Source organism: Impatiens glandulifera, chromosome 9 (assembly GCF_907164915.1).
Source record: "Impatiens glandulifera chromosome 9, dImpGla2.1, whole genome shotgun sequence".
In the NCBI taxonomy this organism is placed as follows: domain Eukaryota; kingdom Viridiplantae; phylum Streptophyta; class Magnoliopsida; order Ericales; family Balsaminaceae; genus Impatiens; species Impatiens glandulifera.
The window spans coordinates 6,475,930-6,488,960 of record NC_061870.1 but is presented as its reverse complement, the minus strand read 5'-3'; the positions used below and the strand labels follow the sequence as shown (position 1 = coordinate 6,488,960).

At 32.6% G+C, this 13,031-nt stretch overlaps 1 protein-coding gene across 1 annotated transcript; it reads right to left on the bottom strand.

The window, feature by feature from the left end:
- Positions 1-773: 773 nt before the first annotated feature.
- Positions 774-3,758, bottom strand: LOC124916792 (cytochrome P450 CYP72A219-like). Its single transcript, XM_047457554.1, has 5 exons — positions 3,372-3,758; positions 3,011-3,231; positions 2,346-2,590; positions 1,915-2,269; positions 774-1,347 (listed from the first exon to the last, which is right to left on the bottom strand). Exons 1-5 carry the CDS (start codon positions 3,646-3,648, stop codon positions 913-915), a joined length of 1,533 nt encoding a protein of 510 aa, XP_047313510.1. The 5' UTR covers positions 3,649-3,758; the 3' UTR covers positions 774-912.
- Positions 3,759-13,031: the final 9,273 nt, after the last annotated feature.

The window sequence follows — 13,031 nt, the reverse complement described above, 5'->3', positions numbered from 1 at the left end:
GAGCTAATTAGTAATATGTAAAGTGAAGGATTAACATAGTTTAGCCCTAGAGCTAATTAGTAATATGTCTGATTTCATTCGGCCATAACTCGAGCTACACCCAACCATTTGAGCTCTAATTGATACCAATTGAAAGGTCTCTAAGTCACCTTTTTTTTGACACCAAGCACGACTCACAACTCCAACATTCGCGAGGTCACCGTAAGCTACCTTCGTCAGTTTTAGACCACTTGTCTTCAATTAGATGGACCTGTGGTCCACCTCAATTGATGAATTTGCTACCAAACTTGTACCTCTTACATGTACTTTTCCAATGGTACTAAGCTTAGCCCTTCAATCGACCTAAGTCGACCGAGAGAGCTCAAGTAAGCTCGTTGTCCAACCAAACGAGCCAAAAGCAACTAAGAACTTCATTTCAAAATGACATGTACATTTGGTCTTTGAAATAAAATCAAAATGAAAAATGTAGGCCATGCTTTCAAATTCAATTTTTTAAGTCACATACAAATCCCAATTAAACATAATATATATATTTTGTTTAGGACAAGTACATACTTACCCACAAAGCTAGAAAACACTAAACAACATATATAATAATTAACACAAAACCTTCTAGTATAACAGTACGAGAATAATCACATTCAGAAGTGCCACATCCCTGACATGTCAGCATTACAGGAAGGAATATAGCCGACATGTCATCTACTACTCAACAAAGCTCAACGCATCATTACCGAGATATATAAACGCTTTCAAGTCGAGAGCGGCTGGAATCTCGGAAGGGAAGATAAATAGGCTTTGTTTAATGTATGACATGGCTTCCACATCACATCACATGCTGCTGACATGGCACTAATAATTTATATATTTAGAATATTTAACACTATTGATGTATAAAATACATGACCAAATCTACTCACTAGCTAGAGTGTGCAGTATAATTGGAGCTCCATGTTGAGGTTGCAAAGTGATAACAGTGTGAGGGGCATGACTGTAAGAAGGCGAGAGTTGAAACGAAAAACGTTGCAACACCATCGCGAGGGCCAATTTCGCTTCTAACATTGCAAAGCTTTGCCCCAAACAAATCCTTGCCCCCCAACCAAATGGGTAGAACATAAGTTGGTCCTTTGATGCCTTGGATACTCCTTCAGAGAATCTATCGGGATTGAATTCTTCTACGTCTTCACCCCAATGCTCTTTATCATAATGCAACAACAAGATAGGCATGTACACTTCAACTCCAGAAGGTATCGAAAGGTTCCCAACTTTCGTCATATGGGTTGTGTGTCGGGCCAAGGCCACAACTGGTGGGTATAACCTTAGAACTTCATTCAGAATCATTGTCACCTAAACAAAACATTACACTACAATATGGATTATGATGTAAAAACTTGGATCATGAGTAAAAAAATATTCTCTTATACCAAAAGATAAAAGAAAGAAGTTACTTTTAGTTTTCCTTTAACGATTTTTCGGTGAAATTGTGACAAAGGTTATGACTTAATAACAATTTCAAAATAGGCTCCAAGTTTCAAAATTGTGAAAGAGGTTATCAAACAAGAATTGCATCATGATTTTCATCTTGATTATGATCCATAATGTTTTTCAAAAGTTACAATCATAATCTATAAAGTAAAAACTATATGCATAGTGATTTCTCATATTTATCATGATCAATAATATTTTTCAAAAAGTTACAATCATAATCTACAAAATAATTTGCATCATGATTTTTATATCAAACAAAACAAAAATAAATAAAATTTGCACTATCATATGGATCAGAATTCACTTTGACAATTCTCATGTGAAATTTGTGACAGAGGTTATGACATAATAACAGTTTCAAAATAGGCTCTAAGTTTAATTTTTTGTCATGAAAAGGTTAAAACAGGATAGAGAACGTGAACATACCTTCTTTAGGCGATTTAGATCCGGGAGCTCAGGCCTCCTAGTACCACATACTTGTAAAACTTCCTCTCTCGCCTTTTCTTGCCAGTTTGGATGCATGGAAAGGACTATTGATGTCCATGTTAACAATTTTGCAGTAGTCTCTTGACCAGCAAAGTAGAACAACTTGCATTCTTCAATGATATCATCGATGGTCATCTCATTATTCCCATCTTCTCTACATTGCAGTAATAAACCGAGCAAATCTAAATCCCCATTTCTATTAACCTTTTCTCTCTTCTCAATCATATCTCGAAGAATTGTTTTGATTTGATTGTCTATCTCGTACCTTCGCCTATTTTTCTTAGTGGGTACAAATCTGTTATCACAAAAATTCAAAGTTAATGTCAAATTTGTACTAAGTCTATACCTGAGTTGACAGAGATTTGTTGCACCTTAAACCGGGGAAGTATAAAGAATGATATGCTTCCAAGACCAGAACGAGTTGCTCCTTTTGAAGAGAAAATATCTTTTCTCCTTCCTTATAGTTACTTCCAAAGGCTGTTCGAGCAATTACATCCAAGGAAAAAGCTTGGAACTCAGCAGCCATGTCAATTTCACACGATCCCGAGGGGTTTACCATCTTTTCCAATCTATCAACTAGGTCACAACAACAAGCAGAAAATGCTGGCAACATCCCCTGTTAATAAAAATCAAATTATAGTACTCGGAATAAATCATTAGGCCTATGCATAAATAAACCTTCTTTGGCTTTTTATATCAAAAAAATTCAAATTAAAACTGAAATATATAAACATCATCATCATTAACTGTACTTATAATTTCCTCTGTTGTAAAATCCAAATTTTGGTATTGGGTATAATTTTTTACTGTTTATTTGATGGGTAGACAGACCTTCAAACTAGCTCTCAACGCAATTCTTGTCTGGATTTAGAAATGCATCTTAATGAGTTTATGTTTGGAAACTGAACTTGTCATACACAGATTTGAAAATTTACTGCTATTCAGATACAGAATCCAAAAACAAAAAATATAAGTGTTTCCAAATGGGGCGATGAATTCATGATCTACAATACTTCCATATAAATGATAACAATACCTGTATTTTCTCATGATGAAAAGCAGGAGTAAGTATCCTTCTCCTCTTGAACCATTTCTGGCCTTCCAGTGTTGACAATCCCAAAGTCAAGAGATCCACAAGTGGGTTCAATATTGGCTTACGGAAATGGTTGTTTTTGTCGGTCAATACTAACTTCAGCAGCTCAGCATCTGCTATTATAAGCCTAGGTAGTGTTCCATGCCAGCTCAATGAAACTTTTCCTTTCAAATTTTTTACAAGGCCAGAGAGAAGTAAATAAAAGACTTTAGGAATAAAAAAGGGACATTTCATCGAACAGTAAATAGACAACGTGTAAGCAGAGTGGATTCATACAATAAATCAGTGGTTCCATAGTCCATACCATATCTGTTCAACATCTGATGAATGAAGGGGGTGACGCGTGGCACAATCTTGTGGGTGAGAGGCATAGGACGGGACCAAGCTTCTATCATCATGCTCTTGAATTCTTCCTTGTCACCATGAATAAGCTTATAAGGGTTCCCTCGGATACCTTGGTTCCTTAGTTCCCTTTCTAGGCTCTTTGGTCTCCACCAAATCGTATAAACAACTTGAAGCAAACAGTACAGGAATAGCAGAACCAGAAACAGGGCCATAAATCTGATGATCATCAATTCCATCCCTTTCTTTTTCTCTCTCTCTCTCAAGAGTTGGGAACTACTATCTGATAATAGCAGTTGAGAATAGATGAAACATGATCACAAATCATGGGACACTATCATCTCTGCAAAAGGTCAAACCACACTCCCTCTACAAATCAGAATCGTGTGGAGCAAGAAATATTTAGAAAGTTTTCTCATGTAATGAGAAAATTACCATATTTAATGGTTACTTAACTATGCTCTAGACAACTTTAAATTATATTAAATTGTTTGTGTTTATAATACATTTTTAATATTTTAACTTAAATAAAATAAAAAGTAATAAAATAATTTGAAATATATATTTTTTATTTTTTAATAAAATAAATAATTTAAATATATATTTATAATTGTTAAAATTAATAATAATATAAATTAAATATTTTAATAAAAAAATATATATATTATATGCAAATTCTATTTATAATATATTCAATTTTAAATAATTATTGAAAAGGTATTAAATAAATATCCAAATAAATAACAATAATAATAATTTATAATATTTTGAAATAAGCACTAAAATTCTGATACAATAAAGATATTAGGGTTAAATATAATGACACGAATAAAATGAGAGTTATAATATAGTAATATAAATAGAAAAATGTTGGGTTATAGGGGAAATTTGAGCAAATGACCCTAAAGATCACACTATTTGATTTTTTAATCAGCGCTTAAAATAAAAAGCGCTGGTGACATCTTTTAATTTTTTTGACAATTTTACCCTTTCGCGAGACGCAACTCCAGTTGTGTCTCACAACCGAAATCCTGTAAAATCATTTTTTTTTCATTTGTTGCTTCATTTTCTCTCTCTTCTTAGTCTTCTCCACTCTAAACCTTAATGGAGGAGAAGACTTTCTCTTCTTTTCATCGACGAAGAGCACAACGTCGAAGAACATCATTTCACTATATTCAACGACGAAGAACTTTCAACGGCGAACGAGCTGCGAAGCTCCAACGACGAACGACGACAGTGAAAGATAAAATTTCCACTATTTTCATTTATAGATCAATGTTTTGTGTTTATTTGGTTTATAGATGAATGTTTGTGTTTATTTCGTTTATAGAACGATATTGATTCGTTGATTCGCCTTGATTCGTTGAATGCAGGTGTTGATGGTTAAGGCACGTGGTTGCGTCATGCGGTTGCGTCACACGATTGCGTCATGCAGTTGCGTCACGCGGTTACGTCACGCGGCTGTGTCATGCGGTTGACACGTGTCATAATTTATTTCATATTTCTTGGGTTTTATTTGAAGGCGGGTTATAATTTATTTTATATTGCTCGCTCTCTCGCATCTTCCTGCCGACTCTTCCTACTCTCTCTCTCGCACCTGCCTCGACGACTCTTCCTGCTCGTCTTCTCGTTCATTCATCGACTTCATCACTAATCAGGTTAGCGTTAGTTATGTTGGTTTTTGTTTTAGGGTTTAACTTTGTTGCATCTTGTGAATGGTTTAGGGTTTATGTTAGGGTTAGGGTTGTGTCTTGCGAATGGTTTATGGTTTATGTTAGGGTTTAGTGTTGCGTATTGCGGTTGCGTCTTGCGAATGGTTTATGTTAGGGATTAGATAGGGTTGCGTCTCGCGGTTGCGGTTGCCTCTCGCGATTGACGGTTGTTTCTAGCGATTGACGGTTGCTTCTCGTTTGTTTATATTCGTTGTAAAAGGTTTTCACCAACAATGTTGTTTTTGTTTTCCCTTTTGTAGATGGCAGACTCCATCGTTCCTGATTTTCCTGATATGATTTCTTTGAAATCTGTCCAAGCCCTAAAAAAATATCTGATAGGTTTGAAAAAATGGATCTTGTGGAGAGAGCTCTTAATTGCCAATTTTAGTATTTATTCAAAGGAGTCTCGCATTTGTTATTCTCAGTAACAATTCTACATCAGATGCTGCTTCGGTAGGTTAAGTCCAATTCGAATAGGATGATTTTCAACTTGAATGGGGAGAAACTAACTTTTGGTATGAAAGAGTATGCCTTGATTACAGGCCTTAACTTCGACAGATGGCCTGAATACAAAGATGAATGCCGAGGTTGTTCACCATTAGTTATAAAATATTTCAAAAGGAAATGACAGTTCGAATGCACGAGATGGAATTTTGTTTTATGACATGCACCGATAAAGAAGACGCATGGAAGATGGGGCTGATATGCTTGATTTGCCAGTACCTCTTTTTATTTGACCCAAGACGGATTATAAATGTCAAAATCATCCATATGGTTAAAGATGTTGAAGATTTCCTCCGATTTCCATGGGAAAAGTGTCATTTAGAGTCACCATGAAGGGTCTTAACCAGGACATGAAACGCCACAGGTCCTTATATATGTCCAAGATGGGGACTGAAGTTACTAATACTTTTGCTTATAACGTTTATGGGTTTGCACTAGCACTACAAGTGTAGACCTATGAGGTTATCCAAAGCTTTGTCCTTAGATTCGCCACAAGGAAGAATGTTGATGGCCGCTTCATCTGATTCGTCTTGATTTTGAATGAATTGTCTTGATCTGTTATGGTTGCGTCACGCAGTTGCTTCTCGCAAATACAGTTGTGTCACGTAGTTGCGTCACGCGAATGACCTGAAGCTAATTTTATTTTCCATTTTGTAGGAGAATGATATGGATGATGATAATTTAGATTCGAATATTGGAGTTATTCATTTTGTAGGACATTGTTAAAGCGGAGGAGAAGAAGAATGAGAATGATATGGTTGATTATATGGAGAAGAAGGATCCGATTGAGAACATTGAGAAGGATTCGATTGAGAATATTGTCGAAGAGGGGGACATTAAGAAGGATCTGATTGAGAACATTGTCAAAGAGGAGGATATTGAGAAGGATCTGATTGAGAACATTGTCGAAGAGGAGGACATTGAGAAGGATCCGATGAATGAAGAAGTGGGGAACGTTGAGAAGGTGAATGAGAATGAAGAAGTGGATAAGAAAGAAGAAGTGGAGAAGAAGGAAAAGGAGGAGAATGTGAAGAAGGTAGTGAAGAAAAAGTCGGTAAAAAAGGCAGTGAAGAAAATGGAGGAAAAGAAGGTAGTGAAGAAAATAGAGGAAAAGAATGAGGACGATGATCTGAAACTATTCCATACTCTTTCTAAAATCGTATTTGTCTCGCAAAGGACAAGGAAGCCTTGGAATGATCCAGATATGACCAACCCTAATCTAAAACTACCCAAGTTAAATGATCCAATGACCGTCAATCCCCTTCTCAAATATGACGATCAACTGCTGACTGAATTGCAAACATGGCTTAGAGATCCAGATACCGACAAGAAAAAAATTGATCTCAATACTTCGGAAGGTGATAAAAACTTATTTCGCCGAGTGCTGAAAAGGTTCAAATGGCTGCAAGATCAGGTAAAGCATCTTCAATGTTAGAATAATTTCATAATTACATATTGTATTTTTGAATGCTTTTCTATCGTGCAAGAAATCGATGCGTGCTTCTTAATTCTGAGACGAAGATTTTTGCTATATCCAAAGACATATAAGAATAATTTCACAATTGTATATTGTTGGCTCGGCCCTAGGTTCATTTCTGATTACAAAGATTTTCTTAAAGATCCTATTGAGTTTGACATTGGAAACTTTATGGATGACTTCTGGGGCGATGAAAAAAGATTTATGATCAGTTGGAAATTATGTAATGATATATATATTTCTTTGAACATCAAAAACGTCCACTGGATACTTTGCGTTGTCCATCTACAGGAGTGGCGCATAGACGTGGATGACTACGATCCTGGATGTTATGTTAATCTTGATGAATTTATGCAACTAATGTGCGAAATATTTCTGTATATATTTGATAAGGCAATGTCCGATTCTGGAAAAGTAAGATTTCCTCGGCTTTCTTTAGACGTTTTGCCATACATAAGACTTCCAGAGTCACAAGTCCCCAAAGCATCTAAGAGTGGAGATTGATGTGTCTTTGTACTAATGCAAACCTAAGTCTAGAAGAAGTGACCTCCCAGAACTTGGGAGAGAAAAGTGGGCGGTCAGTCATGAACTTGTAGAACGATAGGTTATTTATCAAACTTTTGTAATATGGTTGATGTAATGTTAATACCAAACTTTTTTAATATGGTTGATGTAATGTTAATACCAAACTATTTTAATATGGTTGATGTAATGATATCAAACTTTGTTGATGTATTAAATGTTATATATGTTATTGTTTCTTGGTTTTGAGCTTTCATAGTTGTGTCTCGGGGATGCAGTTGAATTTCGTGGGTGCGTCTCGAGGATGCAGTTGCGTCTCGTGGGTGCATCTCGGGGATGCAGTTGCGTCTCGCGAATGCAGTTGTGTCACGCATTTGCATCTCGCGAATGCAGTTGCGTCATGCGAATGTAGACTTAATAAAAAAACTAATCATCTGAAGACCACAAACCCTTCTTCTGCTTTGCATTTGCTTTCTCCATAATGATAGATGATAAATGATATGCATAATTATATCAATATTATATATTATGATAGATGATGATTATATGCATACTTGTACACAATTTCATTCTACAACAACCAAATTCATTCTACAACAACCAAATTCATTCTACACAACACAATTTCATTCTACAACAACCAAATTCATTCTACACAATACAATTTCATTCTACAACAACACAAATTCATTCTACACAACACAAATTCATTATACACAACAACAAGTTCATTCTACAACAACACAATTTCATTTTACACAGCACAAATTCATTCTACAACAACCAAATTCATTCTACAACAAGTTCATTGATGCTCTTCTAAGTTAAAGGCTCGTACATCTGAGATGATGGCTCGTATAGCTTAGATGATGGCTCATGCTGTTGAGATGATGGCTCATGCTGCTGAGATTATGGCTCATGCTGCTGATATGATGATGCTCTTGCTCTTGCAATAGATGGTGCAGGCATCACTGCTTTGCATGTTGCCCTATTATGTCCTAGACTTGCACATGAGCTGCATCGTCTTAGGACCTTACAGACCTCATCTTGGAATGTTCTATGCTTAGTTTGTGGTCGCCCTTTCTTAACCTTTACAGATGGTTTTAGGCACACGCGTTGTTTGATAATTTCTAGAACATTCTAATTATTTTCATCACCAACAAGATAACATGTCTCTATATATGCATTCAACCAAGATACAGTTGTGTAATACCTATAAGAAGGAAAATAGAATGATTAAAAAATTGGTTAAATAAATATTATTTTTGAGTTGAATAATACCTTGAGCATAAGTCAAAAGAAACCACATTCCGGTGACGGGCAACAACCAGTGAATGCGTACAAGGAAGATCGGAGACTTCAAATACCCTACAAGTTCAGTCCTTGTCTTTCAAATTGACTTTAAAATGGGACTCATTGTCATGCACATATAACTCGAATCGGTTAAACGATGATACGGTATAGAATCTGGCTTTCTCAAAACCCTCACGTAATAACTTTTCATACGTTGGAGATAAAAGTTCTTGGTGGTTTGACGCTTTTTCTCTTCTTTCATTAAACCAATGTTGTATTGTGAATCTTAAATACTCAACCATTGCTAAAATGGGATATTTTCTGGCTTCCCTACTCTGACTATTAAAACTCTCAGCATAATTTCTTGTGAGTTGATTGTATCGCTTACCGGGGAAAAATACTTTACTCCATCTTTAGAACCCAATTTCTTCCAAATAGGCAGTAATCCTATGATCTTTAACCTCGATCTTGTCAAAAAAACGATTAAAGTGGGGGATAGTGTACGCACGAGAAGCCAAATTAAACTCCATATGAAATTTATCAGTTTTGAATTTGGCCATAATATTCATCTTTATGTGATATGTGCACGCACTGTGGTCTTCTTCTGAAAAAACAACACACAAGGCATTGGCGATGCTTGGGTGTCTAACGGATACGAATACGAGATCATCAACTAATCCAATTGTTTCTCTAAGTTTTTGCATAAAATAAGTCCAGAAGTTATTATTCTCTGATTCAACAACGCCGAATGCGATAGGATATAGTTGCTCATTCGCATCCAATGGAATAGCCACCAATAGCTGATCTTCCACCTTGTGCTTAAGAAAACTAGCATCAACGCACAATACAGGATGACAAAAGGCTTTGAAACCCCTAATTAAGATGCCTAAGGACATGAACATATACTTGAAGTGGCCGAGCTCGTCTGTCTGGATGTCTGTTATGGTACCGGGATTATTCTTCTCCAACATGTAAAGGTATGATGGTAATTTTCTATAGGAATCCTCTATCATTCATCGCACCACCATTAAAACCCTTTCCCTTGCCCTACAAGCCTTATTATAAGTCAAAAATATTTCATAAGTTGATTGCATGTCTTCAATTATTTTTTTAGGCAAGTGGTTATGATGATGGTTCATGTACTTACTCTTCATGCACTGCCCAATAACACATGCTAGTGTTTGCATTTTTTCTCTAGTCTCGACAAAACTGAGCATGAGTGTTGTTGGTTGAATTTCTGAATCTCAAACATCTCAGACAAATTAGCTTTCACAGCACGCAATCTCCACTTGCATGTCTCATCCAAACATTTTACATACCAAAGATGTTTTCGTGATTTCACCACTTTGAATTCAAAATGATTAGTCATCGCATATTTATATAGCCTCAGTTGAAGTTCTTTTTTATTATCAAACAAAAAAAGGTTATTTAAAATCAAATTTAATTCATTTCTTGAGTTTTTCTTCATCAAAAATTCCACAAAAAAATATTTTTGGAAACATAGTAAAAATTATGTATATTATTTTTATTTTTTGTATTTATTTAATTGTTTTAGGCCATAGATTGTACATAATTTATGTTTAAAATCATAATTAAATAACTCTAACCCCTTCTTTGGTTTATTTTGGGTAAAATAAATACAATATTTTAATTTCAAATTATTTTTGAATTTTTATTTAATTTTCCTAATTATGGTTTAATTATCACAATAATTAACTCTAATTTTTTTATAATTTTTTTTAAAATTATTTTGAATTTAAAAATTCAAAATACTATTTTAATATTATTATAAATAATAATATAATTTGTAAATTAAGGTAGGACAAATTTCATGATTACAATTTGTTTAACATTTTTTTGTTTTCTTTAGATTATTTTTAGTAAATATTATTTTATTTCTTTTATTTTAATATTTTTAATTAATATATATACATAATTATTATTTTTTATTACATTAATTATTATTTTTTTCTTTATTTATTTTTATCTAATAATAATAAGTTTAAAATACATTTTTAAATATTTTCAAACGTAACATAATTAATTAAATATATTTTAAAATCTAATAAAAATAATTTCTCAATTTTTCTTTTGGTATGATTTTAGGCGTTTACTCACCTTCTGGAGAAAAATCTTGATGTCTTCAAAAATGTATTTTTAAACATTCGATTACACATTTCGGCATGATTTTAGACTCTAACTCATCCTTTGTGGACATGAATCATTGAGTTTTATCACCAATATTTGTGCTACTCAAGTCGACAATCTCGATGGAAAAACTATTCTAATACACATTTGGCACGATCTTAGTCCATAACTCTCCTTCTGTGGACGAAACCTTAAGTTTTCTTATTAGTGTTTTTGTTGCTTAATCCGACATTATCTCATCATAAGTTAAATTTTGTAACCAAATTATTTTTTATTTTTTATCTCGTCATAATTTATCTTTTCATTTTTTCTAATATATAAAATATATATATCTTATTTTAATTAAAAATATTTTTCTCCTAAATAATTATTTAATATTTAATAATTATAAAATGTTACATATTTATATATATATATATATATAATATATATATATATATATATATTATCATATTTTTCTTAACTAAAAAACATATAATTTTATAAATAAATAAAACTAATTGAAATTTTTGTCTTTTATTAGTTTATATTTTTTATCTCATCATATGTACATTCGAATAAACCTTAAGACTTGATCTTAGGCCCTGACTCACCCTTTATGGACATGAATTAATATAATTTATCACCAATATTTGTGTTACTCAACCCCAACATTCTTTTCATGGACGAACCATTCGATTGCACCTTTTAGTATGTTCTCAGGCCCTAATTGACCCTCCGAGGACGAACCCTTAGGTTATCTCACCAATGTTTGTGTACTCAATCCGACAATCTCGCTCATGCTTCATCCATCACTATAGTATGTTATCATTCAAGTCAAATTCACACCCATGTGTAATAATTACTTTTATTCGAGCCCTAGTCTTAAGTATGAAACGTGAATACTTGAACCACTAAATCAAATAAGACATTTGAAATAATTTTATAATTTATATATATATATATATATTTTTGTAAGCAATATTTTTTAATAATGTATTTTTTATTTATATCTCATCATAGTTTATCTTTTCATTTTTTTTCTAATATATAATATTTATATATATATATATATATATATATATATATATCTTATTCTAATTAAAAATATTTTTCTTTTAATTAATTTTTTAATATTTTATAATTATATAATGTTATATATTTATTTATCATTTATTTAATTTTTATATATAATATTTTATCATGTTTTTCTTAACAATTAAACATAAATTTTATTTTAAAAATGCTAAATAAAATATTGTCTTTACTAGTTTATATTTTATATATTTTTTCTCTCATAAAATATATATATTCAATTACAACTACCAACATAATCTTAGGTCTTGACTCACCCTCTATAGACACGAATCATTGAGTTTTTATAATCAATGTTTGCGTTACTCAAGCCGACATTTCCTCTATGGACGAACCATTCGATTACACATTTTAGCATGATCATATGCCCTAACTCACCCTCCGTGGACAAGCCATTATGTTTATAACAAATATTTGTGTTACTTAATCTGACATTTCCTCCGTGGACGAACCCTAGTTATCTCACCAATGTTTGTTTACTCAAACTGACAATCTTAATTATACTTCATCCACCACTATTATATGTTATCCTTCAACTCAAAAATCACATCCATATATATAATAATTACTTTTATAGTGATTTGAATCACGATCTTATGTATATAAAAATTCATTTATATATATAATCAACCTCAAGAATTAATAAACTTTAAGAATAAAAATTTAATTAAAATATATTAAAATAATAAATATTAATTGAATATTTTAACTGCTAGACCAAGTAAGACGTTTAAAATAATTTTATAGTTTTGTGTATGTATATAAATTTTTTAAGTTAGATTTTAACAAATGTAAATATATATTATTTTTTTTTAAATTATTTAATAATTACTTATTATGTTAATATATTAAAATTAATTTTGAGGTTGATTATATATATAAATGAATTTTT

Excerpts from the sequence above, each read along its gene's own strand:
- LOC124916792 (XM_047457554.1), bottom strand. The coding sequence starts at position 3,648 with ATGGAATTGATGATCATCAGATTTATGGCCCTGTTTCTGGTTCTGCTA. Across the intron at positions 3,232-3,371 it reads TCAGATGTTGAACAGATATG|GAAAAGTTTCATTGAGCTGG; the intron begins GTATGGACTATG and ends AAAATTTGAAAG. Across the intron at positions 2,591-3,010 it reads TTCATCATGAGAAAATACAG|GGGATGTTGCCAGCATTTTC; the intron begins GTATTGTTATCA and ends TTTTATTAACAG.